Source organism: Schistocerca piceifrons, chromosome 4, assembly GCF_021461385.2.
Source record: "Schistocerca piceifrons isolate TAMUIC-IGC-003096 chromosome 4, iqSchPice1.1, whole genome shotgun sequence".
NCBI lineage: Eukaryota > Metazoa > Arthropoda > Insecta > Orthoptera > Acrididae > Schistocerca > Schistocerca piceifrons.
The window spans coordinates 223,104,774-223,129,963 of NC_060141.1; the positions used below are offsets into that span (position 1 = coordinate 223,104,774).

A 25,190-nucleotide genomic window follows, 5' to 3' on the forward strand; every position below is an offset into this window, starting at 1 on the left:
GGTGGATGTAACTGTAGCAGATTAGGAAAGAAGCTCCAACTAACATTGCTCCCCAGCATATCACTTACCTGCAGATATTTGGTCCCAGGCATCACTCTTGGTTTCTTACTACAGGTGTTTCATTGCCTAGTAAGTAATTGATTTACAAAAGGGGCTGTAGGATAGCTACTGACAATGAAGGTCAGGAGAATCTGGAGAAACATATATTCAAAAATGAACACATAAATGACAGGTAGCCCTGTCACAAGTTTCCGTAAACTATCACTCACAAAATGTAGCCGCTGGATGAGCAATAGATTTCCTACAGGACAAGTTAAAAGCACACACTTTCGTACAACAAAACCAGCTTTACAATAAAGATCGGTACCCAGAGAGAGCACAGAACTAAAATAGCAGGTATCACAATAACAGAAGAAACTAACCATGGGTCATGCTTATTATAACAGCATTAAAACAGCTTACCACAGTACTGTACATGTCAATCTGGTACATATGTAGTGGTAGTAAAGTGGCAGTCATTGTAATTCCAATGTGCTTACTAACCCTAAACATCACAAGTGATTTGCAGATGACTAACATTCCAAAGGTGATGGCAAGCAGTAGCCACTAAAGGAACTAAGTACCATACACTGAACCTTGTGATGTTGATGTCTCTAGAAATTGTAATGGAATGGTCTGGAGAGCTGCTCCCCAGATTAATTAAATACTCTGTCAATGAGCTACTGTGCAAAGATGGCGGCTACAGTAAAAGTTAAGCAAGTGTCCTTCCAGAAAAACTTAAATTTTGCCGTAAAAAAGAAATCGTGTGAAAATTTTAAAGACGAAATCAAGAAACTGAATGAACGCATAACGAGCTTACAGTTCATAATCGGCAGTTTGAAAACGGACATTTCGAAAATACAACAAGAAAATAGTGAACTGATCACGCTAAAACTTGTGCGAGATAGTTCGTCTGTTACGGAAAAGTGGTCTAATGCAAAGTGAAGAACAGCAAGTCCAAAGTGCAAATTCGGAAAACCTGCGAAAGTTACGCAAGCTTTGTGCACGAAAACACATTTCAAGTACTTTCGATCGCCGATAGCGAAAATGCAACTTACAGTTCGCATGAATGATGGGAAAAGCGAAAAGGCACTTTGGGGACTAAGGTAAGAGAAGAAAATTTACTGACGCAAACAACTGTGAAGGAGGTCAATATAAATGTGCCGACCAAAAATTGTGTCGAAGTGTGTAGTAAAACAATACAAAACGATTCGCAAATTGTGAACTCCAATAACAGACAGCCATGGTCGTGGACTTCCGAGTAAACTAAAAGAAACAACTAAAACATTTTCGTGTGGTATAGTGAAACCGGGAGCCCCACTTGGCGAAATTAAAAAAATGACCGAATCCGCAGAGGCAAAAAATCTGCATGATAAAGACTTCGTTGTACTTACGGAGGCGCAAACGATGTCTACAAAAATGAAACAGCGAGTGCAACACGCGATCTTAAACAGTGTCTGAGGAACCTCACTCACACTAACGTAATACTTGTCAATATTCCGCATCGCTATGATCTTGTAAGATGGTCATGTGTTAACAGGAAAATAGAAAGTGCCAACGGTCAGTTTGCAAAAATCTGCAGATATTTTAAAAACGTGAAATGCGTTGATATAAGCTGTATTGGACGTAGATTCCACACGCGACACGGACTTCACCTGAATGGCTTGGGGAAAGAATATCTGACAAGCCTGATAACCAGGGTAATAAAAAAACCATCAAAATAAATTCAAAACCAAAACGATAATTGCATTGCCATCGCCAGACTCCACAACGAAAACGCTTCAAAAAAAATTCATTAGAAACTTCATCAGCGGCAGCAAAACATGTAAAAAAAGACCAAATTTTAACAGAAAGAACAGTGGACATCGATTTCAACAACAAAAGAACTACTGTTCCGCATCAGCCAAGTATTATTTTAGACGAAAATAACAAAAACGAGAAGACTCCAAGTTCACAAGGAAACACAGCAGAAGCGTCAGAAACAGCACCACCATCAACAACAACAAATAGAAAGCTGTTGGACAGAAGAAATGCTGAGCCTCCTTCTCATCTCAACGATTTTTTATGTGTGGGCCTGAAGAAAAAGAAGGGACAACAGTAGGTAGTGTCAGGTGTCTCCTCTCTCCTGTCTCAAGGCAGACTCCAATGGATTCTCAGTCAGGTAACAGCACTAATAGAATGAAAAAGCAAGAGGAAGGCATCTCTTTCTTTCATCAAAACATAAGGGGTCTCTTAAGCAAAACAGATCAACTCCTTATTAACATTAGTGAAAAGGACAGTATAAATAATGCCCAGATTTTGTGCCTAACTGAGCACCATGTTACTGATAAATGTGCCTTGCCATCTATAGTAAGTTATACTTTAGTAACATACTACTGTAGGGAAAGTAAAGATAAAGGTGGAGTAGCTATTTATGTTAAGGATAGTGTAGCATACAAAGCTATAGATATTAAGAAATATTGTGTGGAACAACAATTTGAGGCATGTGCCACAGAAATAACAACTAAATTCTACCCAATAATAGTGTTGGCTGTCTACAGGGCTCCTTCAGGTGACATAAAAACTTTTCTGCATTCAATGGAACTCCTACTATCATGGTTACTTTCAAAAGCGAAGGATATTGTAGTATTAGGTGATTTCAATATAAACTTTTTGACAGAAAATAAGAATAAAATAGACTTTGAGATTGTGATGACCTTACACAATCTGACATCAGTAATAAACTTCCCAACAAGAATTACATCCGAGTGCCAAACTATGATAGACAACATTTTTTTAGTTGTAAATAGACAACAGAATTACATTGTCAGGCAGGTTGTAAGTGGGCTTTCAGATCATGATGGACAAATTCTCACTATTTATGACGTTAATCTGTTCAAAAAAGAATTTCCTCGATGGAAATTCATAAGAGTAATTAATAAAGAGGCGAAAGGAACTTTCAACCACAGGTTGCAGCAAATGGATTGGTCTTTAGTATACAGCCATGATGATGTTGATACTAAATTTAACTGTTTTATAAATGAATTCTGTGCTCTTTTTGAAGAAATATTTCCCAAGAAATGGGTCAGAAACAGAGCTTCCAATTCTGTAAGCAAGCCTTGGATTACAAAAGGTATAAAACAGTCATGTAAAAGCAAAAGGGAAACTTATGCTGCAATAAGATTCTGTAAAGATGTAGAAAAATGGGAACACTATAGAATATACAGTAAAATTTTGAAGAAACTAATACAGAAATCAAAAGCCCTTTATTATGAGAAGAAAATAGATAATTCTAATAATAAAATAAAAGCAATTTGGAGCATTGTAAAAAAAGAAACAGGAAGAGATACAACAAGTAAAGAAGATATAAATAATATCAGATATGAAGGTATCCTAGTAGACAACCCCAAAACGGTGGCTGAGATTTTTAATAAACGCTTCCTAACAGTAACTCAACAGATTGGTTGCAAGCCCGATGTTGATGAAGCTGTAACTCTTTGTCAAGGCGTATATTCAAACACAATTTCAGAAATGCACCTTAATCCGGTCACTGTAGAAGAAATTAAAAAAATCATCATGTCTCTAAAAAGTACGAATTCTGCAGGGGTTGATAATATATCTAGTAATTTATTGAAATATTCTTGTGTGTGGATAAGGGACATTCTCTGTCATATTTTCAATGCTTCCCTTCAGAAAGGTGTTGTTCCCAGTAGACTTAAGTATGCCATTGTGAAGCCCCTGTACAAAAAGGGTGATAAAGCTGAACTAACTAACTATCGACCTATCTCTTTGCTGACAGCTTTCTCCAAAATTCTAGAAAAGCTAATACATGTAAGAATTACTTATCATCTCATGAAGAACAAAGTTCTCAGTAAGAGCCAGTTTGGCTTTCAAAAGGGCCGTTCAACAGAAGATGCAGTCTAAGCACTTGCAAATGAAGTCCTAGAAACTCTTAATGAAAAAATGCTAGCACTTGGTGTCTTCTGTGATTTATCCAAAGCGTTTGACTGTGTTGATCACCAGATTCTCTTGCAAAAAGCAAAATTAGTAGGAATAAGTGGTGTTGCAGGCAATTGGCTACAGTCGTACCTCCAAGACAGAAAACAAAAAGTTGTGTTGAATAGCTCAGGTGGAGTATGTGACACTTCCTCAGATTCTAAATGGAGTTCCATTACATGTGGAGTGCCCCAGGGCTCAATTCTTGGACCACTATTATTCCTGATTTTTATAAATGATCTACCATCATGTACAAGCCTGCCGTGTAAATTTACATTATTTGCTGATGATACCACAATTTTTATGAGCAGTAGAACAGACAACAATCTTGAGGAACTCATTGATCACATACTCTCAGATATGATTATTTGGTTCTAGGTGAATGGTCTCTCATTAAATTCCAGTAAGACCAGCTTTATTCAATTCTGTACAAAAACAGAAAGAGAGAGAGAGATAAGTGTGACATGTGGTAATCAACCAATAGTTAGAATGGAAACAACAAAATTTCTTGGAGTGCACATTGACAAGAAAATGAACTGGTCTTCACATATTATTGTTCTCTGTAAGAGGCTTAGCTCTGCTACCTATGCTTTATGGGTTGTCACTACATGTGTTGAACCTAACACTGCAAAAGTGACATATTATGGCTATTTTCATTGTCTCATTGAGTACGGAATTATTTTTTGGGGTAACCAGCCATTAGCAAGGAAAGTGTTCATTGCACAGAAGCGAGCTTTAAGAATTATATGTCGATTGTGCCCAAGAGACTCCTGTAGAAATAGTTTTCGTAATCTTAAAATATACACAACTACATGCCAATATATTTTTTCTCTCATGTGTTTTGTTTGTAAAAATATAGATATATTTCAACCAAACAGTAATTATCATGAGCATAACACATGGAGGAAGAATGACATACACAGTGAACTCAGAAATTTGAGCTTGGCACAAAAGGGTGTCCACTACACTGGAGCAAAACTCTTCAATGCTCTTCCTCCCGAAATAAAGACAAAGATTCATAACAATAGTGAGTTTAAGAAAGCTCTAAAAATATTTTTGCTAGAAAAAGCTTTTTACAGTCTAGATGAATTTTTAACTAAATAAATTGTAATATTTTAATATTATATAATACAGGTTGACATAATGCCACTATGAATTTTATTTAACCTGAGCTCTGTAACTGTGTGTGCTCCGTATCTGTTTTCTGTAGTGTTTTAATGATTCTAAGAAAATATGTATTTTCTTTTTCTGTATTGCTGCCCAAAGAATTTACTGTATAAATTTTTATATAATTATGTACTCAAATTTCTGTATATGCTATAAGATTATCAGATTGTATTTGTAAAAAACTGACTCGTTCCACGTCCTTGTGTATCCAACACAGTTGGACCTATGGAACATGAAATAAATCAAATCAAATCTCCTTATAGCCAACCTAACAGTGGTTGAGAGATGGAACGATTCCTACTGTCCTGGCTGCCTGGATTGGCCAAGTTCCAGCCCTCAAGTTGGGTGATCTGACCTGGCACAAATTCTCAGAATTGTGTGTGCCTCCATCACCATGTGGCTTCAATGATACTTTGAAATAACGGCCAGAAAACCAGATTTCAGCATTTTGGGCATTATCTATGTTAATTAAACAAGAAATGTTAAATTTGCCATGCCTTCTTCAAATGATGGTCCTCTTTGTAGACATTACCTGGGTACTTTCTGTGGACTTGGCAAAATTAATTTAGCAGTATCAGTTCAGTAATTAGGTTTGATGAATTGTTAATTAATGAATCAAGTGGTCTCAGTTATATATCAGTTTACACAGAATTTTATTTGGGGTTCAAATCTGTGATCAGAATTAAAGAATTAATTTTATTACTCTCTCTTCTGTTGCGATGAGGTCTGGTCTGGACAGATGCTGTGGCCTTGCCACATGCATTTTGTGCTTGACAAAGTCACAGTCTTACAAAAACAGTACATGGTTCCTAAGATCCATATATTCAGGAGATACTCACACACCAGATAATATTGGAAGAGAGACAGCAGTGCCAGTCAGCTGCACAGCAGGCACCCATCAGTGTTTTGAGAAGATGTTGCTCAGAAACTGATGAAATTGCTCTAAGAGTTTGACCAATTTACCAGTTACAACAGTTGTATTTGCATTTTGTGTTCAGTAGATGTGTACTTTTACTTGGACAGAGCAGCCCAATAGTCATTCGAGAACAACAAAGAGAAGCCCAGTAGTTGAGCCAAATTTTAGGTCAAGCTGAAGAAAATGTTTGGTGGTAATGAACAGCAAGTCTTCTTAGTGGACAAACAATTGAAGAACAAGGCGACTTGTCAGGGAAAACAACACAATCATACATACAGAACATTTTGGCGCCATGCAACATCTTTAATCAAAATAGGACAGAAGTTGACAAAATCAGACATTTGATAAAAAGGGTCACAGGTGGTATATACCAGCTCTTCTGGTAGGGGATATCATGATGATAGAGGAACTCATCAGAAGCCATTGAATCAAGGAAATGCAACAGAGGAGTTGAATGAAAGAGGTATGACCAGCTGCTGAAGTTATGGAAGACCACCATGAGCATGCCTCTCTCATATGCTAGCTATGAAAAGAATAGGTACAGCAGAATATGATGGCCAGAGATGTTGGACCATGCCCACGAGAGTTACCTGCCATGACTGTCCACGCATAAGTCGGGAGGTAATGGAGAATGTGAAGGAAGAGGTGTATCAATAATTAGCACCAATCTCCACCAAATGCATAAGAAAATGGATTGAGCAACTCAGATTTATGCTGCAGCTGTCAAATGAAAACCCATCTCCTGACCAGTGCATGTGTAGCTTCTCCACCAAGTACAATGCCCCACAGGAAAATAGATATTTGAAGGCCAGAGGACAACACATTGTCTCTGTCCTGCCAGCTTGTCTCTGTCCTGCAGTACAGTTGTCAAGAAGCTGTTCCCCTGTCATCTTCATGATGAAGGAGGTATCAGAATTCATCATATCATGCAACACTCTGCCACTATGCCAATGTCCAGTGCCAATGGCCATGTGCCCATTTGAGTAATAGTTGTCAATGTCATGGTGTTAACATTGGCATGTGCATGGGTTGTCAGCTGCAGAGGCCCTTCATTAGGGGTATTTTGTGCACTGTGTTTTCAGACACTCTTTTCTCTGCCCAGCATTAAAGTCTGATGTTAGTTTCACCACAGTTAATTGCCTGTCCTATTTTACTAGCATGCCCAGCCTATGAAGTCTGGCATCTGTAATGAGGGGTGGCCACCGAAACCAACAATGTCAGGATGTGGTTTCATCTTGGTTTTGTCACATGTTGCAGACACTCACCACAGCACTCCTTGAAGACCTGACAAGCCATACAATTTCCAACATACTTGTGTTGAGCTTCTGGGCCATTACAGTCTGCCCTTGGGAAACTCAGATAGACTGTGCACCTTTCCCATTCTGTACATGGATGGCACACTCACTGATACTACATGCACCGTGCGTGTGTTTGATCAGCAGTCATTTCTCACCAGGTGACACTGATATTGCTGGGATGTGTATATATCAACAATAATTCAGGGGTAAAATGTTCTGGCTGTTCAGTGTACTCAAATTAGCCAGTGCTCATATAGTGTCACTGGCTGAACGATAGATAATCTGGTAGGAAGGGGAGAAGATGCTGTAAAATCACATCACTCAACCTTGAGATTGTTTCTGGTCATCTCATGTGGTCATGGTGAACAAAGATAGCACATGATGTTCCTGTGTTGACTACCAACAACTGAACAAAATCATGAAGAAAGATGAAACTTCCTGGCAGATTAAAACTGTGTGCCGGACCGAGACTCAAACTTGGGACCTTTGCCTTTTGCAGGCAAGTGCTCTACCAACTGAGCTACCCAAGCATGACTCATGCCCCATCCTCACAGCTTTACTTCTGCCAGTATCTTGTCTCCTACCTTCCAAACTTTACAGAAGCTTTCCTGCGAACCTTGCAGAACTAGCACTCCTGAAAGAAAGAATATTGCGGAGACATGGCGTAGCTACAGCCTGGGGGATGTTTCCAGAATGAGATTTTCACTCTGCAGCAAAGTGTGTGCTGATATGAAACTTCCTGGCAGATTAAAACTGTGTGCCAGACTGAGACTCAAACTCAGGACCTTTGCCTTTCGCGGGCAAGTGCTCTAAAGTGAAGAAAGATGTCTATCCATTGCCACACACTGATAACATCATAGACTGCCTGAAAGGGGCAAAGTACATATTTCTCAACTGTGGATGTGGAGAGAGGATACTGGTAAATCAGGGTTTATGAGGCTGACTGGGAAGAGCTTGCCTTCATAACTCTTGACAGCCTCTGTGACTTTAAAGTTATTTCATTTAGACTGTGTATTGCACCAGAATATGAAGCACAACTTGCTGCAAAATCTTAAATGTTTGACATCTCTGTGCCATATGGTTCACATTGTCATTTTTTGAAAATATTTGAACTACATCTCAGCCACCTGGCAACCATGGCAAAATGTATTCAGACTGCAGGCCTGTACCCCAGTCCAAGAAAGTCCCTCTTCACCATCCAAGAAATAAAAATATTGGGCACTTAGTGTGAAGGTGTCATTCCCAAGCCCCCCACCCCCCAAAAAAATCACATATTTTCTGACTTCCAAGTACATGTGCGTTCTGAGAATTTTTCTTGGAAAGTGCACATGCTACCAACAATTGGACTTTTGTACCAAGGCATGTCCGTTACAGTAACTATTGTTACAAGATGAGAAATTTTCCTGGAATGAGGTGCAAGAAAGCTCTCTACTTGTCATTAAGGAGGCAATAACTTTTCAGTCCTAGCATTGTAGTAAGAGATTGTTGAGGCAGAACTTTAAACTGACATTGTCAGTTATGATATAAGTGCAGTTCTAGTGAAAATTCAAGAAAGTGACTAAAAGGTGATAGTTTATAAGTCAGAGGTGAAATACTCTACACATGAGAAAGAGTGCCTTGCAGCTGTTTGGGGCATATACATGTTCTGGATTTATTTGTTTAGCCAATCATTCTTTGTTGTGATACACCACCATTCTCTATGCTGGCTTATTAGCTTGAAGGATCCATTGGGTTGACTACAAAGATGGGCACTGAGGCTTTTGAGGGTACAATCTCACAGTGGTATACAAAAGTGGATGCAAAAACAAATATGCCAATTGCCTTTCAAGTAATACTGTAGTGGAACAGAGAAGTATGCATGAAATCTGTCATTGCCTCATTAAATGGCATTACTATTGAACAGAGGGAAGATCCAGCACTGCTGAAAACCATAGACATCTTGAAGGATCGGGAACTGACCAAAGGAGAGTTCTAATTAATAAATGGTGCATTGTATAAGGGGAACTGCGATCCAGTTGGATTGAAATGGTGCTAGTCATCCCAGCTCATCTACAGCCAGCTGTCTTCAAGTATTTCCATGGCACTCCAACATCAGGGGACCTGGGATTCATGACAACTCCAGGCACAGGGTGTATATGACCTGGGACAACCGGGAGATCCAGGAACAACCCGGGAATTTTTTCATCCGGGAGAAAACCAGGAAAAACCTGGGAATTGTTTAGAATTCTGGGAATTTTTCATTGTTTTCGTATTCAGTTAAATTTTTGTGATTTTGACTGGTAAAAACTGATACTCTAACAAAGGATATTGCTGTATTACACTACTGCAGAATAATACTGCAGCAACAAAACATTAACGAGAGAAAAAAGAAATGAAAATAAAACTTGTTGCAAAGGAAATGCGCTGTATACAACGTCAAAACATTGCTCATACAAGCGTCTGCCAACAGAAAAGTGTGTCAAAGGCTTTAGGAGGTCTATGCAATGCTTCTTAACAACAAATTGCCTCCAACGTGCGTGATGTGACAACTGTTTGAATTAGATTCATTTGAGCAGTTGTGGGTGGGCTCTTCGGCATGCGCAATTGAGTCGCGTATGTGTAGTACCTTCTCCTGTGTGGCTGTATCCAGTATTGCCCCTGTTTGAAAATATTGTAGATCCGGGGCTGATGCAGTGAGCAGTTTGAGTTGTAGTGGGGAGGTGGGGAGTCTCCACATGACCTGTGTTTTACATTTAGTGTTTTAGCTGTTTCCTCTTCATTTATTGCCCTCACATTAAATGAAAACAAAACGGATTTCTGTGGCTGGGAGCTATCAAATGAATTAAAATACGTTCGTATAATTATGGAAGGCTAAAATATGTTATTAGTTTCAGGTTTTATTTCCACCTTTATGACAGTCAAGCGTTAATCACCTTGTAGAATAATGAAGCTATTTTTGTTGGTTTGCTAAAGAGATTTGGCTTTTATTAATCATTTCCACTGAGGCAGTCAATTTATTTGAAATGAAGTGTTTAATTTCACACTGTTTGCTAGTTTCAACTGTTTGCTGCATTTCAAGTGCACGTTTTACATCTTCTACCTCGTATGGTATTATGCCATGTTAAAGAATCAAACATGAAATAGTACAATACTGGTACTCAAGAAAATTTACATCTGAATCTGGACATACAAATGTGCACTTTATGCCGAATTATGCATTTCAGAATGGTTAGCAAAATTCTGATGCTCTTGAAGTATCCTCTATCCTCTTTCTTGTTTCTTTTATGACATAATGCAAGGTCTTTAAATGTTTTAAACGTACGAACATACAGGCTTCCTATGTCATAGTAGCTGCGCAAGCACAGTGAGACCTGTTATCTGGCACTCTCTGGCAACTGTTGAAACAAACTAATTTCTAACAGATCACGAGAAAATATTGCGAATGGTGGTTTGAAAAGCATTATTTTCAAAGTAAATTTCCTTTTATGCAAGATGAACTAGGTGCAAGAATGTACGATGAATTTCTTAAATCACAAAGCATTTGACACTCATTTAAAAATCAACTCTTTGAGGATGACCATTTAGAAGAATTTCAAGCCCAGAAGATCAGAAATTTATGTTGTTATTAAAAATCTTACTGGCACTTTTGTGTGATGTATCTTAAAGTGTAACACATATAAAAAAATCAGCATTATACATGGGAGCTTAGCTCTTCTTTCAGCTTATCTATCTTAAAGACCAATATTATATGTGAATGCTATGTATATTAATTTAAACCATTAACTTTTCTTACTTGTGTGTTTGCGCTACTTAAGCGTGATCTTGCTATTGACTGACTACATCACGTGTCCTATGCTGTCATCAGCTGGCGAGATCACGTGATGTGAGCTGTGACTGGCTTACAAAAGTGCATCGCAATCTCGATTTCAGTGCTTTGGAAAGTGACATGTGGTGTTTGGCGGAATTCAAATTTATACCTTTGTAATACGAAAATATGCAGCGTACATGTTGCTGCACATCAAAGGTCTTTCAAAACGTGATGTCCCCCCCCCCTCCCCCCATAAGATTTGTTTTCTAAAGTGCCAGGATATTCTACATTGGTATATAAAACCATAAACATACAAAGGACTGATGAGTTTTACAGTGCTGGGGAAGTGTATACTGTCACATAACAGGGAAAAAGTGTATTTTTACCTGGGAAGAAGTGTATTTTTAATCGGGAAATCTGGGAAAAATCCTGGAATTTTTTTCCTTGTCCACATATACACCCTGAGATAGAAACAGATGCAGGAATCACTGTCCATGTCTTGACAGACCCATTATGCTGTGAGACACTGTAAGGGATGCCAATAATGAAAGGACATGCTGCAGTTACCTCTGGGGCATCTGGTACCAGTCCCAACTGTAGCAGTGCCATTGTGCTGTATAGGAATCGATATCGATCTCTAATGGAGGTTCTCAAACTCAACAAACAGGAATTGATGGATAATAGTCTGCACTGACTACCTCACTTGCTATGCAATCACCAAAAGTGCCAACTGCTGCAGCTCCATACATTTTGGAGTTCCTTGTAGAAGACATCTTTTGGAAGCACAAATCACACTGTGTGATGATGTCTCATCTGAAAAGATTTTCAAGTCGAGACTACGCGTAGTACCAAAGATAATTCCGTGTTCTGACATCACACACAGAATGATAACTGTCTACCATCCACAGATTAGTGGTCCCACACAACACTTTAATAAAATATTGGCAGATATGCTGTCAATATACATTAGTGTAAAATGGAGAGAATGGGGTACTGTAGTGCCTGTCACAACATTCACATTCAGCACAGTGAACCAAGACACTGTACACTTTACACTGTTCTTTCTGCTTCACTGTCATGAGGTCTAGTCAACAATAAATATTTTGTTCAGTCAGATGATACTCAGGATCTCTACATGAAATACGAGTGTTGCCCAGAAAATAATGAACTGCTTTTTTTTTTTTTATCAGCCGAAAACAATGCTATGAATATGAAATGTTACATATGTATTATTTGAAATCTCCTTAGTGTGCATGTCAAGTTTCCGTCACACCCAACAGATAGCGTAGCTGCAGGACAGTTTCAAAATAGTGTAGGTGATGTACGTTACAAGCAACATGCCATCACTGAATTTCTCACTACAGAGAAAAAAAACACAATATTCACAAATATTCACAAAGACTTGTGGAAAGTCTATGGAGAATCTGCTGTCAACAGAAGTACAGTTAGTTACTGGGCATGATGAACCTCTACGATTTGCAGTGGTCGGGGAGACCATCCACGGCTGTCACTCCTGACGTGTTGCAGCAAGCTGATGTTGTCATTCATGAGGACAGACGCATTATGACTCGGCATTTTGAGTGTGATGAGGAGGTGATTTACACAGTGAATCACTGGCTCCACCATCAGGACAAGGATCAGTACCAACAGGCATGCACGCCCATGTTTTGTGCTGGAGGAAGACCTTAAAATGGGATAAAGATTATGTGGAAAAATAGTGTGTGTAGATATAACACCAGTCTTTTGTGAGTGTAATTCTCATTGTGTTCAATAAAGAGTTACTGAAGAAAAAATGTGCACTGCATTACTTTCTGGGCAACTCTCGTACATAATCACCAGCACCAAAGAAGCAAGAGAGCTGGCTCGCATGTGGACACTGGATGTCCAGGAGAAAGACAAAAGTGCTGTAAGGCTAAGCATTGGTGACTGAGATAGAGCCCTGGAGGCTTGGTATGGATTTTTGCACTTGTGTGGACAACGGGACTACGAAAAAAGTTCTAAAGCACTGCTTTTGGTGGTATTATATCCTTTGCCACTACTTGGATGTCAGAGGGTCAACACTGTTTATTTATTTGGTCCTGTTGATTACATATTATACAACCAGTGTACAAGTAATATAGGACAAGTCAATTGATACGATTACAGTAGTACATGAACATTTATCCATTACATTGCACAGACATTTGTTTATTTAACAAGAACAATTACTTGCATGCAGTATTAAAGATTGCATCATGCCAGAAACAGTTTACATGGCTGTTTAAAGTAGTAGAATAAGTGATAGTGCATATTTTTATGCTACTGACATATATAAGCAGGTAAATTTGCTTCATGGTCATGGTTTGGATTGAATAGAAATTTTAACTGCATTCCTTAAGAAGAGGTTTAAGTGAATACTCAAGAGTGTGGGATACATGGGAGTTCACATTTTCTCCTAATAACATAGATAAATTTACATTTCATCACCACAATTTCAGTTAAACTACAAGTAACAGTATCACACTTTATCTTTAAGGGAGTGCTTTTCTTAGGCAATTTCCCCATTCTTACACTCTATAACTCTAAATATTCATTCATTTTATAGAAAGTTTGTTTGATGAGGAATAATTTTAGCTTCCTTTTGAAAACCTGTATATTATTTATTTCCCTTTTTATATTGATAGGGAGCTTATTGAAGACATTTATACCTGACTCAGTAACTCCCCTATGTACTTTAGTGAGAGTTGCAGAGCCTTGGTGAAAATTTTTCACCTGTCTTGTGTCATGGTTGTGGATGTCACAATTTTTCTGAAACAATTCCCTTTTGTTGTCTACAAATAACATCAGTGAGTATATATATACTGACCTGTGATGGTAAGTATCCTGAGAGATTTGAAGAGTCCTCTGAAAGATGCCCCATTAGGGACCCCACATATTAGCCTCACTGCTCGTTTTTGTATTCTGAATACTTTTTCAACACCTGCAGCATTTCCCCAGAAGTTTATGCCATAGGAGAGAATAGAATGGAAATATGCAAAATATGACAACAACATTATTTCTCTGTCCAATAACTGATGGAGAGCTCTTAGTGCAAAGCACGATGAGCTAAGTTTCTTGACCAGCTGATCAATTTGTTCTTTCCAGCTTAGGTGACTGTCTATCTGAATACCTAGGAATTTTGTATGTGTGGTTTCATTAATTTTGTGATTGTTAACATGTATTTCAGGAACTTTTTTTATTTTTTGTCAGAAACTGTATCATATTGGTTTTTGAAAGATTTAAGGTTAGGCTATTCACAGTGAACCATTTCTGTACTTGAGTAGAGACTGTCATGGCTGTATCCTGCATTGTGGAATTGGGTCCTTCTACGAGGCTAGTTGTATTGTCGGCAAACATTATTATTTTTGCTCTGTTATTAATTGTGATTGATAGATCATTAATGTAGATCAGGAAAATTAGTGGCCCAGGACTCAAGCCCTGCAGGACCCCATACTTTATATTTCCCCAGTCTGGTTTTAATGCTGTACCTGTCCCCCTTAAGACAACCCTTTGCTTCCTATTCTGTAAGTATGATTCTATCCTAGTCAAAGATTTCTCTTTAATGCCATAATGTGGAAGATTTTTTAAGAGTGTGTTGTGATCTACACAATCAAATGCCTTGGCAACGTCACAGAATATCCCCATCAGATACCTTTTGTAATTTAATTCACCTAAAATTTCATCTGGAGGTTAAATATAGCTCTGTCTGTGGAGGAGCCCTTACAAAAGCCAAACTGTGTAGGAGCCAGTAAGCCATTTTGTGTAGTGTGACTATAAATCCTATCAGACACTTTTCTCTCAAATACCTTTGAGAACACTGGCAGCAGAGAGATGGGCCGATAGTTGGTTATTTCATCCCTTGCCCCATTTTTGTGGACTGGCATAACTACTGCATGTTTTAATCTATCTGGGAACACACCAGTTTCCGTAGATTGGTTGCACAAATAGCACAATATATAACTGATTAAGTCTGCACATGATTTTAAAATCCTACTTGATATGCCATCGTATCCACAGGAATCTGAGTTTTTGAGTAATTTTATGGTTTTTTTTTTTCAATTTCTCTAGGGGTTGTACTTCTGAAATGAAGTGCTACTTTAGATGTTATTTCAATGTGGTTAAGTAGTTCAATAGCTTCTGTGTGAGACTGTTTATTATGGTTCACTGTTTTGTCAGCTATAGTGAGAAAAAAATTTTTGAACTCGGAGGCTGCAATTTTGTGTTTATTATTGTCAGGTTTTATGTTCCTATTTGTCTCACTTTTCATGATGTGCCATATGGTTCTTATTTTATTTTTTGAGTTGCTAATTTTTTTTTCTTAGTACAACTGTTTGGCGTTCTTGATTAGACTTGTTAGAATTTTACAGTATTTCTTCTAATGTAACTTTACTGCTGGGTCTGTACTAGTCCTCTGTTGTACAAACAGATATCTCTTTTTGTTACATGATATTTTTATGCCAGTAGTTAGCCACTCTTTCCTTTTACTACAGGCCGGTATGATTTTAATCTGTCTTTGGGGGAAAGAAGATTCAAAATGTTTAAGGAATAAGTAGAGGGAAGAGTTGAACTTCTCATTCACTGTGTCAGCCTGGTATACTTCCCCCATTGTTCATGGCATAAACTATGTCTGAACAAGCAAGTAGATTTGGCATTTATTATTCTAACATGTTAGACTTGGTTACAATGGCCATGTGCTGTTTTTCTGCTGGCAAGTTTTAGGGTTGTCATTTGACCATCGTGATCAGACAGACCATTTGTTACAGCCCATGTCATCACTTCATTGTAATTTGTGGGATCTAGGAACAGATTATCAATCAGGGTCTTGCTGTGCCCATGTACTCTTGTTGGGAATGAGATCATGTGGAGCAGATTAAAGGTTAACAGTAGTGATTCTAATAGTTTCTGGTTGTTATTTTTTGTGAGTAAGTTTATGTTAAAGTCACCACATGTGATGACATTACTATTGTTTCTATAAAGTTTAGTAAGAACTGTTTCTAGCTGAGAGTGAAATTTTATAATGTTTCCCATAGGTGCCCTGTAAATTGTTATTATGATCAGGAACTGTGTTTTGAGCTCTAATTTGACTGCACAACATTCAAAGTGCTGTTCAATACAGTATTTAGATACATCTATAACTTGTGACTTAATAGTATTGTGTGTGTAAATTGCCATTCCGCCTTGTCTTAAGTTGTTCTGACAGTAGGAAGAACCAATTTTATAACTATTTAAATGCAGCTGATTAATTTCTGTGGCTTCCAAGTTATGTTCAGTTAAGCAGAGCACATCAGGAATAATTTCATCTGTGTCAGCTGTTTCTTGCAGAGAAAGCAGCAGCTCTTCTTTTTTAGTCAAAAGACTTCTTATATTCTGATGAAATATTTTTAAACAATATAGCGTATCAATTGTATTTTTAACTGGTTCCTTAATGTTAGCTTTCACACAAGTTAAATTATCAAAATGTACAACATTTACACTGTGCTCTCTTCTGTTCTGCCTAAAAAGGTCTTATTGGAGAGTTGACTATTACTGGAATGTGTTGCTGTGGGAAAAAAATCACTATTTTTCTTTTCTGTGGTTGGCGATGAAACACATTTTGTCATTACTGTTGAATTTGTAGTAAAACTGTTGCCTGTGCTTCTTTCAATTAGTTTTTGTGCTAAAACCCTTTTCCCAAGACTGTTCAAATGAAGCCCATGTGAGGTATGGAATCTTCGACCAACACCACTTACATCTAGAACATTTACATTTTAAAACCATTTACATATGTTTGAAAGCTGTTCATTTGCAAGGTTTGATCTCTCTGTTCACACAAGACAACTGATGTAAGTCGTACCTCTGTGGAATGTTTACATACATTACATTTGTGTGTCCTAGGACACCTCTTTAGTTCTTGTACATGTCATTAGAGCCACCAAGTAGTACAATGAAATCCTTGGATGACAACTTACTGATTTTTCTGAATGTATATACATACATATTTGAGACAGAGATGCTCCAGGCTTGATGAATCCTGTTGGCTTCACAGTTTCAGCAACTTCATTTATACGAGCAGCAATCTCTTGACCGTGACCATCGGCAAGAATGATAAGCTTTCTTGGAATACTATAAAACGATTCATGTTGACAGATGGTTTTCAGAACAGGAACAGCAGCATCACACAGAATTTGATGTCCTTGTTGAAGTTTAGAAGCTGTAGTGCTTTCAGGAAGAGTTACTGCAGCATTCGATGATTGAGAGTGTTCTGTTTGAGCTTCAAGAGTCTCATCGTAGCTGTCTACATCGAGCACTTCAAATCTGTTTGTTAGCGGGATATTTGCAGCCCTGTGTAGTATATCGGTAGGCCTACACATATTACACTTCCATGTTTTTCTAAACTTTTCATTTCCTTTCAATGTGTAGTCCACCTTTGCACATCGAAAGTGAAATTTTGTTTCACATTTTACACATGCTATACCACTTTTTGCGGTTTTCCTAGATTTTTGCAGTTGATATCATATTTGTTACTGCTGGTTCTAGTATCATTATCAATTACAAGATCACTGTTTATTTTATACTCACATTGATTGTTATTGGTATATTTGTATTTCAAGGAATGTACCTCTTCTAACAGCATAGCAATAATTTCGACTTTGCAGTCTCTCTTCTGTAGTGCTTTGTCTAGGGCATATTCATTACACCTTTGGCAACACTATAGTTTTCGTCTTGGATCTGCCTTTACACATGTGAAATGGTATACAGTTTTACAGTTTATGCACATTATGCCCTTCATGGCATGCAATTTGCAGTAGCAAAGTCTTTGTATTGGCTCTCGCGATTTGTAAGATGTGGTACTAGCTCCATGTGTGTGAATAACAAAACCTGCGATACACATATTATCATGATATACATCAATTTTTTCACATGTTAAACACTTTTGAACATTTATATCGAGTTTATTCTGGTAATGAACACAACCAAAATTTACACTCGGCACCATCATTCCAGTGGAACATGTCTGTTGTACAGGGAGACAATATGCCAAGGGCAGAAAAAGACATTTTTGCCTGCATCTGTACTCCTATTGGAGCTAGGAGGATATAAATCCCACAATGCTGATACTCAAAGGCTACATTTGGTTGAAAGTGATCCAGGGGTTTGGGAGAAGATGACAAACACACACACACACACACACACACGAAAGTTTACATTAACAGATTTGATATTTATCTGGAAGGTTGTTGAAATATCTTACAATTGTAATTTCTGTACATTCAGGAATACTTGATAATTGTGTAAATACTGGCAGCCAGCAATATTCAGTGTTTGTATAAATAGCTGCATTCTCCATCCAAGAGGTCAGTTCTGTGCTGGTTGTACATTGGAGTCAGTACTAAATGTGCTTTTTCTTGTAAGTGTTACGCTTCATTTATGAACCTGCCTTCAGATTCGGACTTCATTGTGGTTCTGATATATAAAAAGGTACATTTGTTTTAGGTTGTCAACGGTGTAATTTATTACATCCGGCTAGAAGTTTGTAGCACCAACTCCAACGGTGGAGAAGATGATGCCAGTTCTACTTGCATTATAACAGGAGAATCGGTAAGTGTTATATCATAGAAACAGGAAACAAAAACAGTTCATATTTAATGAATCTCCATTTCCCTTCATAATACCTGTGTTCACTGACACCTGTGTTTGAAATTGTATCACTTTAATCTCATTTTTTCCCACTGTGAATTATTTGTATGACATTTAAGTTTCATATAGTAAAGAATGTAACTAGCTGAGGCTTGCCTCTCATGCCTTGTATTCTCCCATTTGTAATGTTCTCTGTAGTCCAGTGCATTCAAATCTCATACCAAACCTGGCCTTGCTACCATCACTGTACTGTGGGTTCATATATATGAATTTAATGGAGTTGACTCTAACCTGGCTTCTCTTTTGTGTTTACTTTTCTCCACTCCATCCCTAATTTGCTACCCCACTCATCTCCAACTTACTGAGCAAAATGACAATAGGGATGATTGTCTTGCCTTATAAGGCAGACACATGAGAATTTCATGACAAACAGGACACAGCACATTACCCTGGATTGAGAATAATCTACTGACACCAAAGGAGGTTTGGTTTGACTCGGAGGAGTGTAGTTAGATCATTGATGTTCAAGTTATACATAATGCTTTGATTGATAGTATTAGTTTCAATCTCAGGGTTTTCTCAAATGATGGACTTGTATATGATCAAATGCAATCCAGTACATATTGCGGTAGTACTTGTTTAGATGTGGACAAAATATCAGCCTTGTGCAAAGGCTGACAAGTAGCTCTTAATGTAGGGAAATGATAAATTTTTCACTTCATGAAACATAAGTGTGATATCCTTTGACTACAGGATTAATTAGTTACAACTAGTCAGTCATGTCATGCAAATATTTGTGAGTAACCATGTATAGAGATGTTAAGTGGAACAACCATATACCCTCAGTAATAGGTGAAACAAATGACAGGCTACAAATCATTGATAGGATGCTGGGTATAGTTTGTCTACAAATATCTGCACACAAAACATATACATAGCCCATTCTTTCAGGCTGCTCAAGAGGGTGGGACCTGTGCCACTGCAGAAACATAGTGTATACAAAGAAGAGTAGTATGAATTGTCATATAGTCTTGTTTGATTTGTGAAAGAGTACCACTGAGATAGAGTAAAATCTCAGGTGGGAGACACTGAAAGAAAGATATATATATATATCACAAGAACTGGCTTAGAAAAATTCGTGAACCATATTTCAGGAGATACAGTATGGACATTCTTTGGACCTCTACATATCTATCCCATACTTATTGAGCATATTAAATATAAGCAAATAATAACTTACGCACAGGTGAACAAGCACTCATACTTCCTACACTCCATCCATGAATGGAGCAGGAAGAAATCTTAATATGAATGAAAAGAATCCTCCATCATACACGTGAGTGATACACAGTGTATATGTAAAATAAGAGAAATGCTGTTTCTCACCTGCAGCGGACCAATATGTAGTGCACAGAGACACATAACAGGAAATAACAGCATTCACACTAGATTTCAAGTTCTTGCTTTTTTCTTGCAAAAGTGTACACACACACACACAAAAGTGCGCGTGCGTACACACTCCTGTGGACACTGTGAAAGATATACCCACTATTCACAAAGAAATAAAAGCAATGGCCTCACAAAGACAATTGTCAACCTCACTTTTATCAATTAAGAGCAAGAACAAGCTGCTAAAAGAAAATCATGAAGACTGAATGTTTGGATCATTTTAAAAAGAATGCAGTCAACCTTGTGAACTGGTTTTTTTTACTGTGGATAACACCTCATGTAAGAAACAAACCCATTTCCAGTCAGTGGCAGCTATTAATTTTGCACCAAAAAGTCAAGTTGATCTCATCTGTAAGAAAGATGATAGGAAGTCTCATCTGGAATACAAAAAGAGTTCTTCTTGATAATTATGTTACTAAGGGCAAATCAATAACTGGCACATACAACACAAATGTTCTAGAAAAAGGTGATGAAGGAAAAAGCCAAAGTAACCCCATTTCAGGAGAATGCATCTGCATATAAGGTGTCCTTTGGCAATAGGAAAGCTGAGGGATTTCGAGCTCAAATTTATCCACCCTATTTACAAGATTTGGCTCTGCTTTCTACCTACCACTAGCCCCCCCCCCCTCGCCAACCCCCCTCTCCGCCCTCTCGCCACACATACATTACCTGCTGTTGGTAAACATTTATAGATCAATGTAGAAGAAGAGAAGTCATGAAAGTAAAGACTCATACTTTGACTTGCAGATGAAGATATCTGACTGCCTGGTACACAGCCAGAAGCTCACAGTCATATATACTCCATTTTGTTTGTGGGAGTAATATGCCAGTGGGTTGCCAGGCTTTGTTAGAGTGCCACACCAATGGGTATCTGGATCATATCCATGACAGTAACTAGTGGTGCACCAAGTTTGACAGTAGCTAGTGGTGCACCAAGTTTTGGGGATGCTTAAAGTGCTGCACTCAGTCATGCTCTACTTCGCATCCTCAAATGCGGAGAACATATATTCTGTCCAGTGCACAAGAGACTTCCTGTTTTAACGTTATGACCTGACAATATTGCTGTCGAAGGTTCCTGTATCTCTGTTGCAGGGGGAAGGTATCATCTGTAGAAATTAAGTACACCCAAGAAACGTCATAATTCCTTGACTGTAGGTGGCCTGAGTGGTTGTAGTATTGCTTCTACCTTCTCAGTTAGAGGAAGGAAGCCCACAGCTGAGATTTTATGACCAAGAAACATCACTTCTGGTGGCCCAAAAACACATTTGGCTATCTTCAGTATGACTCCATATTGTTCTAGTTATCCAAAGACCTCAAGCAGGTGCTGATGATGTTGTTCCAGATTGGTGGAGAACAACAGAACATCATCAAGGTAAACAAAGCAGAATGGTGATCTTTCAAGAATAGAATCTATAAATCTCTACCACATTTGAGCTGCACTGCATAAGCTGAAGGTCATAATCATGCTCTCATATAAACCAAAAGGTGAGATTATGGTGGTCTTTGGTATGTCTCCTGCAGCTTCAGGTATCAGGGTGTTAGCTTTTGCTCAGTCCAAGACAGTGAAAATGGTGGCAACATGTAGCGTGTAAAAAGACCCTTAACAGCAGTATAGGGTATCTGTCAGAAACTGTTTGAAAGTTAAGCCACAATAATCACTGCATGGGTGCCATGTGCCACCTTTCTTTGGCACTAAGTATAATGCCGATGACCACAAACTTTTAGATGGTCGCGTTAAGCCTTCCTGTAACATGAAATCAAATTTGGCCTTCGCAGTTGCTAAACAGTCCAGAGCCAAACACTTAACAAACATCTAGACATACACACCATTGAGAGTCCATCCATTGATTTAATATGGTGCAATGTATCATGGGGTATTCACCTTGGGGCCCTGGGTGGCCTGGTCAAAGTCAGGTAGTCCCTCAGTAATGCAGCATACTCACCACTGGACATCAGCTTGGCATTGTGGACTGCTATGCAGCAGTGGAAGGTGGTAACAGTAAGGCTGGTGATGTTGTCCACCAAGCAGGCATTCAACACATTTGCTAGTAGCTGGTAGTGCACCAAGTCTGCTCTGCCTCTGTGATATGGTGTTACAGTCCCCCATGAACCATGGACCTTGCCGTTGGTGGGGAGGCTTGCGTGCCTCAGCGATACAGATGGCCGTACAGTAGGTGCAACCACAATGGAGGGGTATCTGTTGAGAGGCCAGACAAACATGTGGTTCCTGAAGAGGGGCAGCAGCCTTTTCAGTAGTTGCAGGGGCAACAGTCTGGATGATTGCCTGATCTGGCCTTGAAACATTAACCAAAACGGCCTTGCTGTGCTGGTACTGCGAACAGCTGAAAGCAAGGGGAAACTACAGCCGTAATTTCTCCCGAGGACATGCAACTTTACTGTATGATTAAATGATGATGGTGTCCTCTTGGGTAAAATATTCCGGAGGTAAAATAGTCCCCCATTCGGATCTCCGGGCAGGGACTACTCAAGAGGACGTCGTTATCAGGAGAAAGAAAACTGGCATTCTACGGATCGGAGCGTGGAATGTCAGATCCCTTAATCAGGCAGGTAGGTTAGAAAATTTAAAAAGGGAAATGGATAGGTTAAAGTTAGATATAGTGGGAATTAGTGAAGTTCGGTGGCAGGAGGAACAAGACTTTTGGTCAGGTGATTACAGGGTTATAAATACAAAATCAAATAGGGGTAATGCAGGAGTAGGTTTAATAATGAATAAAAAAATAGGAGTGCGGGTTAGCTACTACAAACAGCATAGTGAACGCATTATTGTGGCCAAGATAGACACAAAGTCCATGCCTACTACAGTAGTACAAGTTTATATGCCAACTAGCTCTGCAGATGATGAAGAAATTGATGAAATGTATGACAAGATAAAATAAATTATTCAGGTAGTGAAGGGAGACGAAAATTTAATAGTCATGGGTGACTGCAATTCGTCAGTAGGAAAAGGGAGAGAAGGAAACATAGTAGGTGAATATGGATTGGGGGGAAGAAATGAAAGAGGAAGCCGCCTTGTAGAATTTTGCACAGAGCATAACTTAATTATAGCTAACACTTGGTTCAAGAATCATGAAAGAAGGTTGTATACGTGGAAGAATCCTGGAGATACTAAAAGGTATCAGATAGATTATGTAATGGTAAGACAGAGATTTAGGAACCAGGTTTTAAATTGTAAGACATTTCCAGGGGCAGATGTGGATTCTGACCACAATCTATTGGTTATGAGCTGCAGATTGAAACTGAAGAAGCTGCAAGAAGGCGGGAATTTAAGGAGATGGGACCTGGATAAACTGATAGAACCAGAGGTTGTACAGAGTTTCAGGGAGAGCATAAGTGAACAATTGACAGGAATGGGGGAAAGAAATACAGTAGAAGAAGAATGGGTAGCTCTGAGGGATGAAGTAGTGAAGGCAGCAGAGGATCAAGTAGGTAAAAAGACGAGGGCTAATAGAAATCCTTGGGTAACAGAAGAAATATTGAATTTAATTGATGAAAGGAGAAAATATAAAAATGCAGTAAATGAAGCAGGCAAAAAGGAATACAAACGTCTCAAAAATGAGATTGACAGGAAGTGCAAAATGGCTAAGCAGGGATGGCTAGAGGACAAATGTAAGGATGTAGAGGCTTGTCTCACTAGGGGTTAGATAGATACTGCCTACAGGAAAATTAAAGAGACCTTTGGAGAGAAGAGAACCACTTGTATGAATATCAAGAGCTCAGATGGAAACCCAGTTCTAAGCAAAGAAGGGAAGGCAGAAAGATGGAAGGAGTATATAGAGGATTTATACAAGGGTGATGTACTTGAGGACGATATTATGGAAATGGAAGAGGATGTAGATGAAGATGAAATGGGAGATATGATACTGCGTGAAGAGTTTGACAGAGCACTGAAAGACCTGAGTCGAAACAAGGCCCCAGGAGTAGACAACATTCCATTAGAACTACTGATGGCCTTGTGAGAGCCAGTCCTGATAAAACTCTACCATCTGGTGAGCAAGATGTATGAGACAGATGTGAAAATTACCGAACTATCAGTTTAATAAGTCACAGCTGCAAAATACTAACGCGAATTCTTTACAGACGAATGGAAAAACTGGTAGAAGCGGACCTCGGGGAAGATCAGTTTGGATTCCGTAGAAATGTTGGAACACGTGAGGCAATACTAACCTTACGACTTATCTTAGAAGAAAGATTAAGAAAAGGCAAACCTACGTTTCTAGCATTTGTAGACTTAGAGAAAGCTTTTGACAACGTTAACTGGAATACTCTCTTGCAAATTCTGAAGGTGGCAGGGGTAAAATACAGGGAGCAAAAGGCTATTTACAATTTGTACAGAAACCAGATGGCAGTTATAAGAGTCGAGGGGCATGAAATGGAAGCAGTGGTTGGGAAAGGAGTGAGACAGGGTTGTAGCCTCTCCCCGATGTTATTCAATCTGTATATTGAGCAAGCAGTAAAGGAAACAAAAGAAAAATTCAGAGTAGGTATTAAAATTCATGGAGAAGAAGTAAAAACTTTGAGGTTCGCCAATGACATTGTAATTCTGTCAGAGGCAGCAAAGGACTTGGAAGAGCAGTTGAACGGAATGGACAGTGTCTTGAAAGGAGGATATAAGATGAACATCAACAACAGCAAAACGAGGATAATGGAATGTAGTCAAATTAAATCAGGTGATGCTGAGGGGATTAGATTAGGAAATGAGACACTTAAAGTAGTAAAGGAGTTTTGCCATTTAGGGAGTAAAATAACTGATCATGATTGAAGTAGAGAGGATATAAAATGTAGACTGGCAATGGCAAGGAAATCGTTTCTGAAGAAGAGAAATTTGTTAACATCGAGTATAGATTTAAGTGTCAGGAAGTCGTTTCTGAAAGTATTTGTACGGAGTGTAGCCATGTATGGAAGT

At 38.6% G+C, this 25,190-nt stretch overlaps 1 protein-coding gene across 1 annotated transcript in view; it reads left to right on the top strand.

Annotated features, from left to right (window-relative positions):
• The window catches only part of LOC124796463, a 279,228-nt gene that overhangs the window by 213,850 nt on the left and 40,188 nt on the right, over nt 1-25,190 (top strand). The window contains exon 6 of the mRNA XM_047260686.1: nt 18,674-18,778. Within this exon, the coding sequence (XP_047116642.1) occupies nt 18,674-18,778 (105 nt within the window). The remainder of the gene's footprint in view (nt 1-18,673; nt 18,779-25,190) is intronic.